Below are 22720 nucleotides of genomic sequence, written 5' to 3' on the forward strand. Positions count from 1 at the left end.
TCTTTTTTTATTCTTTTGGTAGTCAACACTCTTTATTTCATTCATCATCTTCTTGAAAACGTTGCTTTGTTGATTTCATGTAGTTCTTATGTTGCGTATATATTTTGTACGTCATTATCATTGATAATGACGTCAATACAACATACCAACAGTGCGACAATATCAGTGCTATAAATTAAAATTTTAAAATTCTCGTTCTCATTGGACTACCAAGACTTTTAATTATGTGTTTTATTCCTTTCCAAATTTTTGAAAATTACCTAAATACAACATAAGTGCGAGAACTAATATCATTAACCTATACGAATTAATAAGCCAATAAAAATATTTGATAAATAAATCAAAAGAACCACGATAAAGTAACTTCAAAATTGCTTCTTTTTTTATTTTTTCTGTTTTGTTTCAAAATGTTTAAGTAACTCTTGATCAATAATTTTTCTATTCGTGTAAATAGTTTTTTCCATTGATTTTTCTCATGTAGCGTTAATGGAGGTCTTTCGTTGATTTTTTGTCGCGAACGTTCACAAGGATATCTCCTTGATTGTCGTTTGTTGTTGCTAATTAATTACTAAAGCGTAACCTATCTTCAACATTTAAAGAAATCTCTTCATAATGAATCTAGTTTCGTGTTTTTGGTTGTTTGGATGATTAGTTTGCGAAGATAAATGGTGTTTTTCGTTGATTTGAGTTGGATTTTTGTTGCTCCCAAATCAGCGTCGTGGGAGCTACATGAAAGAGAGGCTTGATCCGCGTGCGATTAAGACTTCATGAGAAAGTTGTATTTTGATGATAATTCTCATGTATATAAATGTAATTTTCGAGTCTTATATAAGTATACAAAGAAGAGATATTTACGGCACAAATACTTTATCTTTTCAGTATACACTTATATACTACATATTTTTTTTTTCAACAGATTAAATACTATATGTTATATTTTTGTTCTAACTTTTAATTCTAATTTTGTTAAATCTTATTATATCTGACCAAACTAACACGCGTTAATTGATTAATTGTTCACTGTAAATAAAAAAATTTATTAAATAATTTCAAAACTTAAAAAAAAAAACTAAATAATAATTATTAAATTATAAAAACTAAATAAATAAAAACATAATTTCTAATATTTCAAATTCTACTGTTATTTATTTTAAGATTATTTAATAATTTTTAAACATAAAAATGAGTTGCATCGTTAATATATTGGCATGTGGTATTTTACTTAACAAAATTTATTATAATGGCAACAACAAAAATGTAACATGTAGTATTTAATCCTCCCATAAAAAACATACCATATATAAGTGTATAAAATTGAAAAAATAAAAGTATTTAAGCCATAAATATCTTTACAAAGAAAATACCCCTAACTTCTATTGTTTGTCTTAGAATAATTTGAAAGGAAATTACACTATATACCCATTTTTTATTTTTATTTTAATTTTCACCTTCATTTTATTACTCTTTAATTTATACCCAATTTTTTAACTCTTATCCCCATTATGTACATTAGGACCTCTAATTTTGATAAATTATGTGAGGTTATATTTATTACTTTAATTATAAAAGAAGATATTTATCAATTAAAATTATTTTAAAATTATATTTGGTTAATGTATAATAAAAATGGGTAGTTTTCAACTTATCCCATAATTTGAGGCAAACCCGACCCAGCAGGGACAGGGAGGAGCCAGTATTGCCCAGCACGCAGATAGTTTTCAGCCATCCCTCTTTGTTTAAAATGTCAGTCATATGTATGTGTATGTTTCATGCAACAACAGATTCAAATTAGCAAACAATTATCATGTTAAGAAAAAAACGCCCCCAGTTGGAAAGAAATCAAGTAGTAATTATCGTTTTTATGATTAATCGACCTAAACCACTTGACCGACCATATATCTTCATTTTCTTAACGAAAACAAACTGTTTGAAAATAACTAGAAGGGTATACAATACATACATATATTCATTGTTTTATCATTGAAACTTCAGAATCACCATTTGAATCTTCAATTCCTTGTGTCTGCGAGTAGTAGAGTTACGCATACTGGTCTCACCAAAAATCTGTATGGACACTGATTTAATGTCAAAGTTCTAGTTGATCACTGCTATATACACCTTTCATACTCGCTCTCACTCTCGACTGTTCTTTTTTTCTTAACTAGAAAAGAATGCTCTTTTTCATCAGCATAAGAAAAGAGCAAGAAGGGATGATTTTGAAGTGGAGAAGCTACCTGGCATTGTAGGTCAAGTGGAGGAATATCATAAAGCTGGATAATAAGAGTAAATTAGAAAGCATGGCAAGTAAAACAACCACTCAAGGAACTCATCTGGCGAGTTCTATGAAATGATACAACTTTATGATTACTCCTGGGAACTTGATGAGCTTGGTTAGCTAAAACGGAGCTTCTCATATCTTGAGCTCTCTTCTGAGCCGATTTCAACTTTTTCATAATCTTGTCCATAGATGATGATCTCTTTTTTTCTAGCTTCATCTGAGGAACAGTTATGCATGTATGTTTTAAATTAGCATAAAGTGGTATACCCAACAAACCATTATTTTGTACAGCCCAGTTGCTCAAAAAATGCTGTTTTGTCTTTTGGTTCCTTAGCTTTTGAGATTTTCACAAGTAGAGACAAATATATATATGGAGATATATGTAAGCATTTTTACCTCTAGCTTCCGTATCGCAGCCTCAGCTTTTGCCTTCTGCAGGTTCTCCCAAGCTGTAATTTTAGCTTCCTCTCTTTTAACTCTGAAAAAGAAAAGGGAGCTTAACATGTCAACAATGTCAAAGACGTCTCTGATAAGTTACTTGGGAAATTATCTTTTAGCCTGAGAGGAATCTCAAGAGGGCCACGTATCTTTTAGTGTAAAAGGATCCTATTCTCTTTAGTAAACTAATATAAGTCCCGAAAATCTTTTCTAAATTACGATTTAGTCAAACAACAAAAGGGACCCAATATTTACTTAATTGCAACTTGCAAATCTTCCATCTTATTATTTTCTCCGTGCTTTCTCAGTTTCACATGGTTTGGTGTTAGTAGAAATGCACCTTTTACTAACTTGTCTAAATTTTTGGCCTTTCGGTAAGAACTCTCCAGCATTTAAAATTATAACCTATTTTTTTTTACATAAAAGTTTACAATCATAATAGGCATCTCACAATTTTTTAAAAAAATTCTAAATTATTTAGAATACTTAAACAAAGTCTAAAATAATCAATTGCACACATTAAAAAAAATTGTCACAGTACTATTAAATGTTTAAAAACTAACTTTGGCATGCAAATTATTCAAGTTTTTTAAAAACTAGTAGAATGTCTCTCATCATGTCGACCGTCATAGCAAATTTGTAAAAGAAAATGCACATGATAATAGATTAAAGTATACATACTTTGAGATGCTCCTTGTTGTGTCAGAAAGATCCCAAGCTGGAGATCGAGCATCTCCATCTTTCTTTTTCCCGTTCTCAAAGATTTCAGAACCCTTTCCAGAAATTCGTGCTTTATGTTTCTTGGACCATCTTGTCATGGTGACCCGTTCATCCACCTGCACATCTCTGACTTCCGACTTACATGAAGGACCACTCTCCAACGCCACTAAAGGCAGGATTGAGGGATTTGAATCAGAGAAAGAAAGCCCTGCTTTAGGAGAAGAATGGGTACTGCCCTCTGGGCTCATTTGTGTAGCCATATCCCTTCTTGAAACTGCACGAGATACATTGGGTCCTGAATCTTCGACCCCATCATGATTTTGATCTGTATGTTTAAAATTGAATGGGTACAATACTTTTAAAAATGTTTCAATTTGTTTTTAACAAATGACAATACAAAGAAAACTCTCAAATCAGAAACAAATTTCATATTCGACAAGAATTACGGGGTAGTTCATGTTCATGACTTTGATACTATGACAAGAATCATAGGATTACATCTCAAAACCAATTAAAAATAAGTGGAGTAGCTCATATTCTTATATTTGACTCAATATTTACATTTAATACAATATTATCCAATAAGTACTAAGTTAACTAATTGGCGTAAGGCTATTTAAATCAATTGTTTAAATATGTTAACAAATTCAAATACTACCCAGCATTTCCTTAGCGAGTCAAACGATCCCTATAAAATTATTTGTTTGTACATAAGATATATCGTTACCTTCAAGAACAGGCATTGATGACTGGCTCAGCATTTCAGAACAGCCATGGACGCTAACTGACCGGGCCATGGAAGGCTCTGTTCGTGCAGGAAAGGCTCCACCATGGCCATTGGGACGGATTGCAATTCCATCTGGAGCAATAACACCAGCTGAGAAAGGAGAAGAAGCCATGAAATTGCCGACGTTACCACCATCGAACATCGGTATTGCTGGCGAGTATAACGAATAATATGCAATCCCAGGAGGCCCAAGCGGGCCACTCTTTGATTTAGGCCTCCTCTGCGGCTGCTGATAAGACCTTACCGCTCCATCACCAGAAACCGGACTGAAAATCCATCTTTCAGCATCCTCCCATTTTGAAGGCAACGTCTTTCCATTGTTGAAAGGTACTAACAAAGCACTCGCATGCTTCCGCCCACCATGTGAATGAGACGGTACTCGTTCAGAGCTCCAACCCTTCTGCATTCCCACACTCGGATGCCTGTAATTCGGTGTTCCGGGACTGGGGAAATTACCTGAGCGTCGAGAAGTTAAGGAGGCCTTCTTGATGGTTCCCAATCGAGGGGAAGCAGTGGCATTGTTCAAATCCAAAGAAGCGGGTCTTCGCCTGTCTGACTTCTTAGCTAAAACTTCAGATCTGGATCTCCGTTCCTGACACTCTGCAAATAAATGGTGACATATTTAGTTATTATTAGAAAAGAGATTGAGCTTGCTTAGACCAGATTGTGAATGAAATTAATACCTTTGAGGGCGAGGGAGAACGAACTTCTAGCTGAATCAAGAGCTACATCAGCATCACTATCATCTCTATGAACTGCGACACAATGATTTGATTTAAAAAGAAAACGAGTGTTGTAAGGTGAATCCGTGAGCGAGACTCAAATTTTGAAAAACCGCAAAAAGACATGGGTAGGCTATTATAAAACTTTTGGAGAAAAGCTACGAATATAGAGCTGTATACCTTTAACTTTTTCTCCTTTTCTATACTTACGGATCTGTATAGTGGGTTTGTTTGGATCTAGATCTGGACCACTCGAACACTCTTGCAGCTCAGTATCATTCCCTGCAAGATGCTGCACCAATTTACCAATACCTTTAGATTCATCATCTAAGATTCTGTTCCTCAAAAGAAAAACAACGATCATACTCGTAGATAAATAAATAAATAACAATTACTTCGCCATTCATCACAGTCCAAACTCTATTTCGAGCCCTATACAAACACAGTCTCCCAACCCTACCGAACAAAGAAATGTCACTTCACAAGTTCCTCCAAACTTTCAAATCAACAAATACACGGAAAATTATTACTAAACCACAAAATGTTAAGGAAGATAGTTCACACAAATTGCCAAAATAGCTAGTCGCAAAAGGGCAATCGGACATGCAAGGGATCCGAATCTGAACTGTATACACAAATGTCAGCTCAAGCACAAACACACACATGAAAAAAATAGTATGAAGTTGAGCTTTGCAAATTTACCAGAGAGATCTCGGACGCGATGGAATCGTGGTCGTGAGCGTCGGAAGCGAAGGAGCAGCGGTCAACGCTAGCAGACGCAGAAGAGAAGAGGCTTAAGTTTGACTCGAGCGTGAAGATGACAGAGTCGGGGCTTGAGTCACGGGGTCTGAAGCCCGATCTCGACGAGCTCTGATCCTGAAAATTCAACTCCGGCATTGTGATAATAATGTCTTATTCCTCACATCAAAGAGACATTTTCAAGATTGGTGTTTATGCAATATATGAACATTAAATCCAAACCCAAAAAAAAATGGCGGGTATTATAAGGTGATTTCACCAAGCAAGCTAAGCTAGAATATTTTATTATGTCAATGATTTTGTTAGTTAAACCAATTACAAAAGATGAGGGCCCAAGGCTTTTTGACTATGAGAATGGCCACAGAAAATACCAAAAGATGTATTCCTTTTATTATTATTATTTGTAAATTAAAAAAATTGTTGTTTTTGAGTTATGGTGATATAGTGATTAGTGAAGTCCATGAGTCGATGGTGAGTGAGTGCTGAAGACGTGGATTTTGGTTGTTTTATTGGTGGGTCTTACTTGTTAATTTGACTGAAATGCGAAATGACCTCAGAGGCCGTGGATTCTATGACAGATTTTGCTTTGTTGGTTTGTGAATGTGGGGTATGAATGGGAAACTAGCAGTCGTTGGGTACAATGACTTTTGGTGAAAGGTAACCAAAAATAAACCACGAAAGAGGACAAAATTATGACAGAGCCTGTCTGTGTCTGTGCACTCTCTCTGGAACAAAATTTTAACCGTTGAATGAAAATCTTTACATTGATCACAGAGGAAAAAAAAAATAGAAAAAAGAAAGCAAGCTTACAGCTAGCATAAGAAACTGGAGGGTGTCAAAACTTGGCATTGTATTATGTTCGTGTCATATTTTATTACTTTGATTTTATATTTCGTGTTAAGTGTGTCTATTTATTTTTAACTCGTGTGTAGTTTTTTCAATCTTAATACAATGTTTGAAAAGCATTTTTCTATATATAGTTTTTGGTGAGTTTTATTTACACATCATAAAATGATAAATACATCTCATTATTAGAAAAATATAAACTTAAATAATTTTTAAAAACTAATCTTAATATTTTTTTTTAAAAAAAATCTTCCCATTATTTTATGTTAATTTCAATACTTATTTTAATTTTATTTTCATAATATTTTCTAACTCATGTATATATTTTTTTTAATTTTTTCTAAGAAAATTTCATATAATTTTTTATTTTATTTATTTGGTCATAATATATAAAATATAATTTATTTTTATTTGATAGGTATATTTTTTAAAAATATGAATTGGAAGAAAAAAGTTAAAAAAAACTTAGTACAATTGAAGATATAATTTTTATATAAAATAAAAATAATTAAAATATGGTGTCTTTATAAATTTTTAAGGTGTAAATAAAATTTCCTTATAATTTTATATATATAATAAAAATTAAAATATTTAAAATATTTTTTTTTATTTTTTACTCAAAAAAAAAATATTTTCAATTTTATTTTAAAGAAAATTAAATTTAAATTTTTTAATGAATCACTAAATATATAAATATTTTAATACTATATTAAAATTTGAAATAAGGTGAATGAGGTTTTATTTAAAAACCAATTGACAACGAGAAAAATAGTTCATTAATCTTATATATTTTATCATCTTTCTACACATTAATAATATTAGAGTCTCTAACAATTTTGCCACCACTAGTTGAGTTGTTGTGACTCTCTTATCTTATCTTATGATAAAAGAGACAACATGATATATTATATATGATTGTTACTGAGCTCAATTATATGACTGTTTTGTTTAAATCAAAATTGACCAGTGGCTTAGCACCATTGTAAATTCCATTCCTCTTAAAAGAAAATCCATCCACAAACAGTTTGTATGGTGATAATGTTTTCTTTCCAGGTAAAATTTATCAATATAGCCAACCTAATCAATCACAGGAACCACTAAATTTTATGGTACATATATTGTTCCCTCAACGGAAAGCAGTACAGGGATGGCAACCCATCATTTATTGTTGCTGCCATCTATTTATTACACTATAAGATTTGTTATTTGTTATTTCTTTTTTTTTTCTTTTCTTTTTTTTTTAATGGATTCTTTTGGCCTTACTGTAAAATTAGAGAAAAACAAAAATGTCCATCCGGAGTAGAAATTTTGGCACCATGACATGCCCAATTGCTTTTAGCATTTATCAAATAATTTTTTTTAACAAATCAGCTCTGAAATTATTTCAATAGGTATCTTTTTCATTTTTAAACCATAGATTTGCAGCTAAAATTTTTTATGTTTAAATTGCTAGATACATAACTCCTTAACTTTTCTCTTATGGTAAAACTTTTTTATCTTTAATTTTGTTTTTAAATTTGATGCATGTCATTGTTTACACATGTGTAATAATTTAAATATTATAAAAAGTTTTAGGAAATAAATCACTGCAGTTGTATTTTATTTAATGATAATTAAGTTATAAAATTATAATAAATTTTAAATTTTAACATTTTTATATAATTATTTTAATAGTGAGTACTTATTTAAACTTTTATTTTTTTAACTCATAATAACACAAAAAAAAATTTAATATTTTGAGTCTTAATTTTTCTAATTATTTTGAACTCAATAATTATAATTATTAATTAATTTATTGTAAACATATATATAGAGTTTAGTAACTGAATTAAAAAAGAAATCATAATTTTTTAACCGTGATATATTTATTTGGGTGATTCTACAATGCACCCCTTTAAAAGGGATGTACTGATACACCTTTGACTTGTTTCGGCATCCAGAATAACTTTTTAGTCTAATTTTTTTTTCATATTCATGTACGTTATAACTATTTAAGATAACCTACAAAATTTGGATAAATTCAGAATAATTTACAATACAGAAAACAATATTCAAACTGTCTATTTTACACGCGTATAAAATAAAATAGTCACGCGTGCAACACACTGTTTGAACGTATTTTTCGGCATATTAAACTTTTCCAAAATTTTTAAAATTTTGCAGGATATCTTAAATAACTATAACGTACATGACCATGAAAAAAAATTTGACTAAAAATTATTTCGGGTGCTAAAACAAATAAGAGTGCATCAATATATTCATTTTAAGAGGGTGCATTGTAGAATTTCCCTATTTATTTTTGGGTGATAATCTTTCAAAAACTACATTTTCTTTTTTTTAAAAAAAAAGCACGATATATATAAGTGATAGAAAAAAAAAAAGTAACAAAGTTTTAATTATTTTTTTTTTAAAAAAAAAATGTGTGGTATATATATATATATATATATATATATATATATTATCACATAATATTGATACCAATTTTAAATTTGATTGTTTTTCTTTTTTGAAAAAAAAGAAAGAAAGAAAGAAACGTGATATAGATTTTAGGTGATTTTTATATATTTTTTTTAAATATTCAATAATAGTAATTACATATTTTTTTAAATATGAGTTTTGGAGTTATTATTTATAAAATTAATAAAAAATTATAAAAATGAGAGAATTAAGTGGAGAACTAATAATGTTAATTGGAGAATTCTTAGTGTATCAGTCACCGCCTCATATCTCTTTTTTATATATATGAATTATTTTAAAATTAAAACTAAATAAAAATAATATTTTTCTTTTTTTACTTATAAGATTTTTTTAACTTTTAAAAAAAAAAATAGGGCATTTTTTCTTTGTTTAAAATTTACCTTTTTATCTTCAGGTGGAAAAATAAATAAAAATAGAAAATCTAACTATTTTTTCAAAAATACAGTAATTCGGGAATCAAGCCGAAAAGTATCGCGGCCCCAAGAAAGAAAGAGTCAAAGTAAAAAGCAATTCTTGAATCAACCAGGAGGCAATCAAGAATAAAGGGAAAAAGATTGAAACACTGGCTGTTGGAACCAAGTGCTTCAGTAAACACAACTAGCCCCTAAGAAGCCTATCACAACAAGTCTCCAAGAAAGGAACAGCAAAAAAGGAAGACCCTATTACACTACTAAAAGCCCCTCGTGGCCAGGGTAAAGTTTAAACTATCTTTGCGGTTAAAAAAGTATAGCAAAGAGGGAGATATACAAAAAAAAAAAAAAAAAAAAAACAATAAACAACAACAACAAAGCAAACAGATTTTGAAACGGGTCGGCCGAAGATTCATGATTGGACGTCGCCTGACAGAGAGGATGGGCATGCGTCGGACATCCGCTCCACAGTCTCCGTATAAAAGTTGTGAACGACCTTCATATTTCAGATGAGGCGGGACTGGCGGGCACTTTCCTCCTCCAGCTGTCGGTTGGCTTGTAGTAGGCCCTCAATTTGAAACTTGGCATTTGTAAGCTCAGTCCGGAGAGTCTCGTTGGCAGTGCCCAGGTCACGGTTTGTCTCTTGGACCCGCTCTAGCTCCGTCACTAGCGTGCCAACCTCCACGATAGCCCTTTCCGCCTGTAGGGCCGCTTGTCAAACAATAAGGCCAATTTAGAAAGGCTGAAGTGCTAGAACATGGGATAGCGCAAACTGAATGAAAAGACAAAATCTTAAAGTCTTACCCCAACGACCTGCCTCTTTGCAAAATGGGCCAGCGCAAAAGCATCCGCGCTGCTGCAAAATGCCCAAATCTTCGTGGGCAATTTTGAGGCGCTCCCTGCCACTTGGTCCAAGAGCTCTGCAGTGAAAGGAGCGGCCTCTTGCCCCAACTTATAGGCCAGCCAGTTCTCCAGGGCTTCAACCTCGACGGTTTGCCCCGCGGGAGGCGTTGCGTGCATGTCATCTGCTATCTCCACCTTACGGACCGCCAACATCACGGCCGCCCTCGGTGAACCTGGAGCCTCTCCGTCTCTAAACGCCCTTTTAGGGCCCTATTCGCTTCTTTTTCCCTCTATATCTCCAGAGGGTCAAAAGGAACCACCCTCCTAGGGAAGGTGAACCCTACCGAAGGTGTCCTTAACGGGGCTGAGGGAAGAGACCTAGGCTGGCCCAGCCTCAGTTGGAAATAAGGAGGTCGGGGGTGGTCCCCCATACCCCCCATATTGAGGTCCGACACCAAGAGCTTCTGCTTCTTCCTGGCAGAAGAACTGCTGCCCGCCATCTTGGAAGGACCGGTCCTCTCCAGAGTCGACATAATGTACCTATCATAAGTCGGTACTACAGAAAAAGAAAAGGGTCATTGTTTGGCCCTAAGATTCCCAAGAAGTGACGCTGCTGAAACTGGAGTCCCAGAAGCAGGTGCACTGTAATGATTCCCTGAGAAACTATTAAGTGAACGAAGAACGTACCAGTGATGAGGCAGATGATTTCGGCGTGGTGTCCTTGGCAGAAAAATCAGTATCTGACAGCAACAACGTTCAAATGTAACTGAGAAGAAGGGAACTCGAAAAGCTTTGACTTGGCGGGCAAGAAGAGTGAAAAATGTAATGGCTGCTGAAGGTATTTATGGGACGCCTAGGAAGGTACACCTTTCGTAAGAAGCCGACACTTCAGTTCGCCCCAAGAGATGTTCGATGATTGGATGTGAGAAGCTGAAAGGGTACCTCACCTCCCAACGGACGGCTCCCATCATTACATGCATCGTAAAGAACACTCAGTGAATGAGAAGACTGCCTAAGTCCAATCGTCGCCATTTTGAGCTTCCCAGAGGTACGCGCGCCCAGCACGCGCGTAGGAATCCAAAAGTCAGCATTTAAAATCCTAACATAGAGGCAAAGGAAATCATACCTCCCACATAAGGACACTACAATTTGACGGCTCATGACATAATGCATTAAAGGGCTCGTCATAAATACCACGTGCGCAAAAAGTTGAAGACACTGCAAGCTCCCGGACCAGGGTATGTCTCAGAAGCTTGTGGGGTAAATGTTATCTACATTTTCGTTGGAACGACACGTGGACATTAATTAAAAAGAAACAAAAAGTCGTTAAGCTGCATACGTGCCTTGCCTCACGCTCCGGGAAGATGCCAACATGAACCTCGCAAAATAAGTCCCTACGAGAGACGTCTTCCCAGAAAGAGGCCACAAAAGAGATATCTGCGAGCCAGTGACATTTCCCATTCTAAAAGACGGGACCCTTTGCTCCCGCAAAGAATATAGACCTTCCACCGAGCTGCACCAGGTCGGGGTACGCGTGTCAGGCTACAGACCCAATGGTGGGGTTTTTACTTGTACGATGTTAGAGGCTGTCTCCCACGACACGCTACCATGCATATCATGTGTGTCCTTATGTACTATGCAAAACCATCTAACAACTAGGAATAAGGGTAATTCAAATGAGAACGGCCCTGGAATGACACGCGTCCAAAGCACCGCCAGTATAGCCAGTACAATCTGACATCGGTAAAGACCACATGGAAAATATGCCACCTACTAATTCGACGGTGGGGGGTTCGTGTTGGAAATTATTTTACCAGGATCTAGATTTACTAACAAGTATGTTGGATTAACAACCTAATATGAATTCTAAAACAATGAAAATAAACACATATAAAGTTAGAAAACCTTACAGTGGGTGCAGCAGAATATTATGACTCCTTCCGTTCAGATCGCTAGCCCTTGATTCCTTTCTGTAGCAGAGCATCACCAAGATCTGAACCTGGATCTTCTTTTCTCCTTCTTTGATGCAGAAATTCCATAGTCTTCCATACTATGATTGAGATACCACTTGATGTGTGTGGGCACTACTCATCACTCAAGGGAATTCGAAAAACAGAGAAGAAGAGAAAGAGAGAGTGGCGGTTTCATAGTATTTGAGAGAATAGACTGTGAAGTGTGTCTCAAAACTGAAGCCTTTACATTCTATTTATAGAATACCACATAGGGTTAAAGTTGAATTATTTGGCATTTAAAAATTGAAAAATAAAATGAGAAATAGGAGCATTAAGTGGCCGGCCATTCATTGAGGGAAACAAATCCTTCCACTTTTCAAACTTTCCTATTTCATCATTTCTAGTTTCCCATTTTTCAAAATTGCCAATTCTCTCTTTCAACTTCATAAATGTCAAATCTAATTATTTAATAACTATAATTAATTATTAAATAATATATTGTCATTTATTTTATTTATTAATAAAAACTAATCAAAGTTTCCTAATTAATAAATATACCCTTTAAACTCTCTATTTACTGTTTTACCCTTGCTTAGTGAAAATTCATAAAGTAGACATAGTCTAACTTTTAGAATTATAATTGATTAATTAAAATCAATTAACTGAGTCTTACAAGCAGTATGGCCTCAACTAGTATGGGGACCATGGGTCTATATAACCGAGCTTCCAATAAGTCGAACCGAATTTACCAAGTAAATTCCCTAACTTATTAATTCCTCATTGAATCCACACTTAGAACTTGGAATTGCACTCTCGGTCATATAGAAACGCACTATATGTTCCACGATATAGACACGTCATTAGTTATCCATTGTTATAACCCTAATGTGATCAATGATCCTCTATATAGATGATTTACACTGTACAGGGATTAAATTACCGTAACACCCTACAATGTATTTTATCCTTAAAACACTTAACCCTGTATAAATGATATTTCACCTAAGTGAAATGAGATCTCCACCATTTATCTTCGTTTGGTTAAGCTCGAAGGAAATCATCCTTTACTTCTATTTGCCAAATAGAAGCTATAGATTCCATATTTATGTTAGCGCTCCCACTCAATTGCACTACCGTGTTCCCAAAATGTACGTATTGCCCAGACTAAAGATTAGGCTTAACTAACAAATCAAAGAACACGAATAACACTCTTGAAATTGAGCCTAACCATATCAGGATTTCGATCATGTGATCTAGGATCAACTTATGATATTGAATTGAATAGATGTTTACGGTAAGTTTCAAAATCTAATTCAAAGTTCAATATCGGTCCATTCCAATGCATACTCCATGCATCCGATACTGGTAAACTTTGCCAATGTCCTGGAAAGGACATAACACTTTTCCAAGGTGTAAGAATACCTATCGCTGATTATACCATGTCAGTCTAAATCCATTGTTCTGACAAATCAGGGAATCAACTTTTGAACATATAATAAAGATTATATTCCACTGTGCTGACAACACTATAATCTTTAACCAACTCATATGTTCTGGACTTAAAAAGAATTCATACATTATATACCTATAATTATGAAATAAATCATGTGAACCATGCAACATAAAATGTTATTTCTGATCTTTATTAATAAGTAAATCTGATTATATGAAATGAGTTTTATTTAGGGCATAAAACCCAACAAACTCCCACTTGCACTAATATAAAACAAAAAGTACATTTCAAATAATCATTAACACCTTGATATACCAATCAAGTGTAATAGTAGTATACTCCTCGTAATGGGATCTGACAGGTTGAATTAAACACAACCTCTTCTCCACCATTACTCTTCCTTAATCACAAAATCCTTGATAATGTGAAATTCCTCTCTATATGTCTACTCTTTTTGGATACTGGATTCTATACTTTTGGGCAACTACTCTTTTGTTATACAGGAAGTAACCCTAGTAGTTAAGGCAAGTTGGAACACTGCCACAAATGTATAGAACTTTCCTTAGACTGAAAAAGTATCTTTCCTGCAACTTTTAACATTCAGTCTCTTTCTGGTAGACCAAGAGATTTCAGATAGGTTTTTACACTTCTCCAAAATCGCAACTCCACCCCCAAAGTAATCACCATCTCATCAGCAGACTTTCTAGCACAAAGGCAAGTCTTGAAATCTGATGTGGTGTAGTCTAAGAGTTTTAAACAAACACCCTTATTGACTAACATATAGTTCCTCTTCTTAATCTTAAGATTTACTTGATTGTCTTCCAATGTTCCTCTCCTGGATTAATCTGATACTTACTCATTACTCCCACTCAACAGCAGGTGTCTGGTCTAAGGCATACAAAAGCATATCTGAGACCTCTCACTGTTGATTTAAGAATTCTTTCATGGCTTTATCTTTTCTGGAATAGTTGAAACTTTTCCTTAGATAAATAAAATCTATATCTAAGAAGTTGTGAAGCTTCTATAGATTTCCATTGGAAAGAAAATGCATCAGCATCTCATGCTTGCATTAGAGTAAGTAATTTCCAGGTATACCACAAGCCATAGGTTTAGATAAACTCAAACCTATAATACTAGGAACAGGAAGTTTTGTTAAGTCCATTGAATAGACTTATTAACGAAAATTTCCTTTCATGTCCTTGTAATAGAAAAGTTTAGGTTACTCCATGTGAATGGATCAAACCATAGTTCTATTGGCTTTCTTCTTAGTTTCTTATCTTGACAATCCATTACTTGTTTAAACTCACAATGGATTTTAATCACTAGTGTCTTCCAAGTCATAAGAAGGTAAAGTTCCTAGAAACTCTCCCACTACAACAAGGTACCGTGAACTATGTCAAAGAAAACTAAATGGTATAGACCTCTTCAGTTGTATTAAGACAATAGAGGCAGTGAGATCATCTTATAAAATAAGATGATAGAACACTTATGGAATCAAGAAAAAAAATTATCTCCTTTATTTGCTACTTTATTTTCAGACTTAGTCATTTTCTTAGAAAAGTAGTATTTGTTTAAACAAACACTTTCTTGTCTAATGACTATGGGATGCTCCACCCCGAATCACTTAGAATAGCTAACAGACATGCAAACCAAGGTTAGCAGTTCTAGCTTTTCTTAAGATTTCGATTAGGTCATCCATGAATCTAGTAATGATTTACATTAAGTATACAACCATTACATCATTCTGAAATTTTATTACCATAGAAGGATTTAGGCAACGACTAGTAACTAATCATCAATATGCAACTTGAATTTCTGGGGAGGTAAGTTTGGATATAATTCAAAAATCAAATTAATGATCTTTGAACTCCATATCTACTACCTTTTTCTCCACCCCTATCAGTTCGCAAGATCTTTAACCACTTACCTTCACCATTGCTAGAAATTCATGAAATTTTTCAAACATTTCAAATTTCTTTTGCATAAGGTAAAATCTGGAGTGATCGTTTTAAGAATACAACGAAAACTCATATCCACCCCTGAATGTACATCCATCTGCGAATGAGATGAAATTACTTTCAGTGGATATAGGCATATTAACTCTTTGCAGAGAATGATCTTGTCAAAACCACTATGAACAAGATACAAATGCCATAGATTTATAAAATATGTGGTTGTATCTTTTGATGACTTACTTTAGTTACATCAAAGAGTTCTTAGAATAGTGCAAGTGGATTCTGGTCACAGAATACTAAACTCATACAAACTTGAATCCATTGATAGAAAATGGTTATGAAACACTTGTGAAAGTGTAACTGTATAATTAGTAACTCTTTCTTGGACCACCACTACTAATCTAACTCTATGATTTGCCTATACAAGTAGGAGATATCTAAGATTGAGGATTTATATCATTTTGGGATAGAATTCTGGGAATATAATCATATGCATCATCTAATTTCTTAAGACAAAATATGACTTTATATGATTTATAGACCATTCATCCAATGATATGTTATTAAGCTGATTCGAAATGAATAAGCTAAGAGGAATTAGGATAATTTTGTTTTAAATAAGAATCCAACGATGCTCCGATTAGCGAGAGTCAAAGTAATCTTATTTATACAATCTTCTTGTTTCATATTGTAACACACTAGTCTAAGGTGTCATCAATTGATGAACAGCTAGACGTTGCATATACAATATTTATCTTTCGAGATCTAACACTATTATGTTAGTCTAATGGTGAAAATCCATTAGGGATTTATCTCATTAGAAAAACAAATCAAGTTAGACCAACAATGAAGATTCGAAATTAAACTACAATTTAATAACAGAAAATAACATGGGTTCATACAAAATTCATACACAATTCAGAAATTATCAAGCATATAGCAAGTAGGAATGACAAGTGAAAATACTAAAACATACAATCCTAAATAATTTCCAAGGTTTTCAACAAACTGATATCAGTGTCCCGTTTAGGCGAGAGTCAAAGCTACCATTCATTGAATAGAGTTGTCAGCTCATCTAAAATGTCAAACATTCTAGCAACCTTTTATTCGATCAAGATGTAAATCCGCGTTGTCCCGTTTAGGCGAGAGTCAAGGCTATTCTATCTTATGAGCTTCCACCATTGTTTCATATTCTTGCAAGTCTTATACAGTCGCCACCATTAGGGTGGTCATAAACTATATAAAAAAACTTACAAGATTACTTATCTTTCGAGATTAAACGGTGCTAACTTGCTAATGAACGTTCCTCCATTAGGGAGGATTACTCACTAAAACAATAGCTATGTAAAACCAACAATGGAGATCGAATATCCTTATAATAATAAAGCTCATTATTTAAAGAAGGGTTGTATTTTCTTCTAATATTTATTTTAATCCATTTATTTTAAATATATATTTATTTAATTAAAATTTCCAATTTAGAATGAAAAATTCCAAATATAAATTTTAATTTAATATTTATAAATTATACTTAGATGGATAAATAACGTGAATTATTTCCATCTTAGTCATAATTTCCATAAATATTTAGAAAATTATTCAATTTAAGTTGTTTCAAAATTAATTTAAATTAATTTACAACTCAAATTTAATTTTCTATAAATATATATTGCATTTCGAAAATGCTTTAAAATAAAATAAAAATAAATCCTGGAAAATTATTCTAATTTTATGTTGACCCAAAATTAATAAAAATTAATTTTCAACAAAAAATATAATTTCCCTATTTAATTAAATATCTAAGAAAAATTTCAAATATTTAAGTATCATGATTAAAAAATCAACTTAAATATTAATTTTCTATTTAATTAAATACACTAGAAAAATACTTCAAGCAAAACAGATAATATCTATCTAGACTTTCATAGACTAATTAATCCAATTTCTAATTATAATATATTTTAGTTCATTTATTTTAATTAACCATCAAATGAAAAAGTCACTGATTTAAGTTGGTCCAAAATTAAATAAATAATTTTCAACTTTAATCTATTTTTCAAATAAAATTCGAAATTTCTACATTAAAGAAATGTAATTTCGAAATTTTGGGAAATGATTAATAAAATAAAATAAAATATATTCTGAAAATTATTCAAACTTAAGTTATTCTGAAATAAGATTCCAAACTTAAAATAATTTTCAACTTTAATTAAATACATGAAAATAACAATATTAAAGTATCATGATGAAAATCAACTTAGATATTGAAATTTTCAATTTAATTAAATGTATTAAATTCAAGAAATAAATAATTAAATAAAGAGGAAACTTAATTATTGATTCTAGTTTAATACTAGGAAAATATTCTAAACTTAGATTGTACCAAAATTAATTATGAGACAATTAATTTCACAATCAATGATATTTTCCTATTTAATATTAGAAATAATAACTAGTACTAGAAATAACTATCTAGAATATATCATTGACTAAGTGTTTCTCTAAAATCAACTTTAAAATATTACAATGAAAAATAAATTTCATATATTTTAAAAGTTAATTATGTTGCTAATTCAATTTTAATTAGGTTAGACTAATATAATTAACCTAATACAATTATTTAAATAAGGCAAATAGGCCTTCACAATTGGGGTAGTTCATGTGAGGGGGAGCTGGGTTCAGTATGTCGTACCCACTTCTATGGCCCCCAACTCTCACACAAGGCCTAAAAGAGAGGAATTTAACCTTAAAATAAACAATTGTTATTCATTGAATAAGCCCAAATCTAATTGGGCCTAAATAAATTTCCTTATGTCAAAATTTATTTTAGCAACCTAGTCCATTTACTTAGTAAAAACTTAAATGGGCTCCCTATATGTATCTAAGCCCAAAAGCAAACATATAGGCTCACACAGGTCAAATGATTTGGATGGACCCTATCATGTTACTAGGTTTACACAGATGAAAGAAGTACAAAATTTACCTATTACAAATTATTTATAAGATCTATCGTCAATTGGACTATGATTAAAATCAGATCATTGGATCATGATCTGTCAACAAGTTAATCATAGCAATTTAGATCAGATAAATAATAGGTTTGTTAAAAAATTTTGAATAAACAATATTAAATAAACAAACATTGTCCATGTAACAGATGTGAAATAAGATATTAATATTATTATTCTTAAACTAACCAAATAAAGGAAACTAATTTTAAAATATCTAGGTTTATTTGAATAAAATTAAATTAAATATCTAATAAGATCAATGATTTGAAAGGAAAGAATCTTCAATATCACTTTCAGATCTTATAATTTAATAAAATAAACCAATTTTAAAATAGATTTGGTTAAATAATAATTACCATAATTATATGTCAAAATATCTCAAATTAAGCAATATTCAAATCTCTACAAAAATATCTATGTTATTTAAATATTTAAGATATGATTTATAAATTTCTAATAAGGAAAAAATGATATATATAGAAAAAATATCATTTTTAAACTTATAATTTATAAATAATTAAATATTTAACTAAATAACAAACTTTTGAATTTGAAAAACATTATGGTAAGTATATCTATAAAAATATCTATGTTAATTTCAAATTTATTAATTATTTAATTTGTCATATAAGATAATTTTAATATAATATTTTAAATAAAAAGACAAAGCTATCTTTTAATTTAAAATATCTTAAATATCAAAATATCCAATCTTATAATTAAATAACAAATAAATATTAAAGAAGTTAACAAATTTTTAAATCTGACCATAATAGGAAATATTTAAAAATTGGAAACAATCCAAAATAGAAATATTTAAAATTGGAAAAAATTCCAAATTGAAAATATTTAAAATTGGAAACATTTCAATTTAGAAATATTTTAAATTGGAAAAATAAATTTTTGGGAAACAATCCCATGAAAAAATTGGATTTTTGGGGAAAAAACCTCAAAAAAACGCAATTTTTTTGGGAAACTGCCATTAGGCGCCGTAGGGCCGCAAGCTGCTCCGCAGGGAGGGCGCACAGCCCCATACGCGCGCGGAAGGAGGAGCAGTGGGCGAGAAACCTCGGCGGGAGCAGGCTCCCATGTGCGGCAGACCTCGGCGTCTGCAGGGTGCACGCCCAGGTTCACGCGCGCGCGGATCGAAGCATCTGGTGCATTCGTGCACCTAGCTTTGACAGCCAAGAAACCCGATTTTCCAAAATTCATAACTTTTTCAATTTTTATCGGAATCAAGTTCCGTAAAAACCAAAATTGCTTAATTTTTCACAAGGAATCCAAATAAAATATTTTCAAAAATTGAAAAAATATTTTTCATGGAAAACGAAACTGTACAACATCAACATTCATCAAACAACACATAAACCAACATGAAGCCATCCAAATCAACACAGAAACATGCAATCATCGTTTTAATTCATATTACATGAAAGTAAATCATTACCATGGCTCTGGTGCCAGTTGTTGGAAATTATTTTACCAGGATCTAGATTTACTAACAAGTATGTTGGATTAACAACCTAATATAAATTCTAAAACAATGAAAATAAACACATATAAAGTTAGAAAACCTTACAGTGGGTGCAGCGGAATATTATGACTCCTTCCGTTCAGATCTCTAGCCCTTGATTCCTTTCTGTAGCAGAGCATCACCAAGATCTGAACCTGGATCTTCTTTTCTCCTTCTTTGATGCAGAAATTCCATAGTCTTCCATACTATGATTGAGATACCACTTGATGTGTGTGGGCACTACTCATCACTCAAGGGAATTCGAAAAACAGAGAAGAAGAGAAAGAGAGAGTGGCGGTTTCATAGTATTTGAGAGAATAGACTGTGAAGTGTGTCTCAAAACTGAAGCCTTTACATTCTATTTATAGAATACCACATAGGGTTAAAGTTGAATTATTTGGCATTTAAAAATTGAAAAATAAAATGAGAAATAGGAGCATTAAGTGGCCGACCATTCATTGAGGGAAACAAATCCTTCCACTTTTTAAACTTTCCTATTTCATCATTTCTAGTTTCCCATTTTTCAAAATTGCCAATTCTCTCTTTCAACTTCATAAATGTCAAATCTAATTATTTAATAACTATAATTAATTATTAAATAATATATTGTCATTTATTTTATTTATTAATAAAAACTAATCAAAGTTTTCTAATTAATAAATATACCCTTTAAACTCTCTATTTACTGTTTTACCCTTGCTTAGTGAAAATTCATAAAGTAGACATAGTCTAACTTTTAGAATTATAATTGATTAATTAAAATCAATTAACTGAGTCTTACAAGCAGTATGGCCTCAACTAGTATGGGGACCATGGGTCTATATAACCGAGCTTCCAATAAGTCGAACCGAATTTACCAAGTAAATTCCCTAACTTATTAATTCCTCATTGAATCCACACTTAGAACTTGGAATTGCACTCTCGGTCATATAGAAACGCTCTATATGTTCCACGATATAGACATGTCATTAGTTATCCATTGTTATAACCCTAATGTGATCAATGATCCTCTATATAGATGATTTACACTGTACAGGGATTAAATTACCGTAACACCCTACAATGTATTTTATCCTTAAAACACTTAACCCTGTATAAATGATATTTCACCTAAGTGAAATGAGATCTCCACCATTTATCTTCGTTTGGTTAAGCTCGAAGGAAATCATCCTTTACTTCTATTTGCTAAATAGAAGCTATAGATTCCATATTTATGTTAGCGCTCCCACTCAATTGCACTACCGTGTTCCCAAAATGTACGTATTGCCCAGACTAAAGATTAGGCTTAACTAACAAATCAAAGAACACGAATAACACTCTTGAAATTGAGCCTAACCATATCAGGATTTCGATCATGTGATCTAGGATCAACTTATGATATTGAATTGAATAGATGTTTACGGTAAGTTTCAAAATCTAATTCAAAGTTCAATATCGGTCAATTCCAATGCATACTCCATGCATCCGATACTGGTAAACTTTGCCAATGTCCTGGAAAGGACATAACACTTTTCCAAGGTGTAAGAATACCTATCGCTGATTATATCATGTCAGTCTAAATTCAGTGTTCTGACAAATCAGGGAATCAACTTTTGAACATATAATAAAGATTATATTCCACTGTGCTGACAACACTATAATCTTTAACCAACTCATATGTTCTGGACTTAAAAAGAATTCATACATTATATACCTATAATCATGAAATAAATCATGTGAACCATGCAACATAAAATGTTAATTCTGATCTTTATTAATAAGTAAATCTGATTATATGAAATGAGTTTTATTTAGGGCATAAAACCCAAAAGTTCGTCCCAATGAAGATCCATCCAAGGTGGTCCATGCGAGGGGATCGGCCTATAAATACCCCCGAAGACACACAAGGCAGGGGACTTTTTCTCTTTTGTCCTTTGGCTTTTCACCTTAAAACCGAAGATTAATTCTTTGAAAAATACATTACTGCAACCCCATTATCAACTCCAGAATATTCCTACTAAGCTTCATTTTCTTCAAGAGAAACACGGTGAATAGGAGTAAAAGTCCATCCTTTTTTATTTGTATGAACAATCACTGGCCAAAGAGCCTAATAAAATGGACTCGTGCACTAAGGATATTTAACGCATAGACCACGTAAATTTTTTTTGTTTATTATTACTTCATTTATACATTCATTACTTTCTTAAGCTCTAAAATATTAGGTTGCCGAAAAACTCGGTAAACAATAAGTGTTCCACCTTCTCCATTAGTATGAGGCCTTTTGGGAAGGTGCCCAAAAACAAAAACATGAGGGCTTAGGCCCAAAGCGAATAGTATCATACTAATGTGAGAGTCAAGGCGAGGTAGAAGCCCGACAAGGTGGAAGAATGGGGCCCAACAAGTGGTATCAGAGCTAAAGGTTTAGGAGCGCTTGGATAGTTTGCTGCGTTTGCGATGTGTGGGAGAAGCCCTCAATGTGATGACCTCACGATTGAAGATCCACATGGTGCCTTGTATTAAAAGTCTACTTGATATTGAGGTAGTCAAATGGTGTGTCCCGTTGATAATTATGGCAG

General features: G+C 32.5%; 1 protein-coding gene across 2 annotated transcripts; it reads right to left on the reverse strand.

The window, feature by feature from the left end:
• Window positions 1-1828: 1828 nt before the first annotated feature.
• LOC115714474 (uncharacterized) lies at window positions 1829-6180 on the reverse strand. Of its 2 annotated transcripts, XR_004011050.2 has the most exons (8): window positions 5648-6180; window positions 5126-5237; window positions 4907-4978; window positions 4164-4823; window positions 3398-3761; window positions 2675-2756; window positions 2235-2495; window positions 1829-2064 (listed from the first exon to the last, which is right to left on the reverse strand). XR_004011050.2 is itself a non-coding variant. In XM_030643202.2 (7 exons), the coding sequence occupies exons 1-7, from the start codon at window positions 5840-5842 to the stop codon at window positions 2289-2291; spliced, it is 1692 nt and encodes a 563-aa protein (XP_030499062.1). In that variant the 5' UTR covers window positions 5843-6180; the 3' UTR covers window positions 1829-2288. The 2 variants fall into 2 exon arrangements, 1 of the variants encoding a protein (XP_030499062.1); XM_030643202.2 differs by having other exon boundaries at window positions 1829-2495.
• Window positions 6181-22720: the final 16540 nt, after the last annotated feature.

Source organism: Cannabis sativa, chromosome X (assembly GCF_029168945.1).
Source record: "Cannabis sativa cultivar Pink pepper isolate KNU-18-1 chromosome X, ASM2916894v1, whole genome shotgun sequence".
Classification (NCBI taxonomy): domain Eukaryota; kingdom Viridiplantae; phylum Streptophyta; class Magnoliopsida; order Rosales; family Cannabaceae; genus Cannabis; species Cannabis sativa.

Coding starts and splice junctions, on each gene's coding strand:
- LOC115714474 (XM_030643202.2), bottom strand. CDS start 5,842: ATGCCGGAGTTGAATTTTCAGGATCAGAGCTCGTCGAGATCGGGCTTC. Junction 5,238..5,647: donor TCGCGTCCGAGATCTCTCTG/GTAAATTTGCAA, acceptor AAATTGGTGCAG/CATCTTGCAGGGAATGATAC. Junction 4,824..4,906: donor GTTCTCCCTCGCCCTCAAAG/GTATTAATTTCA, acceptor ATTTATTTGCAG/AGTGTCAGGAACGGAGATCC.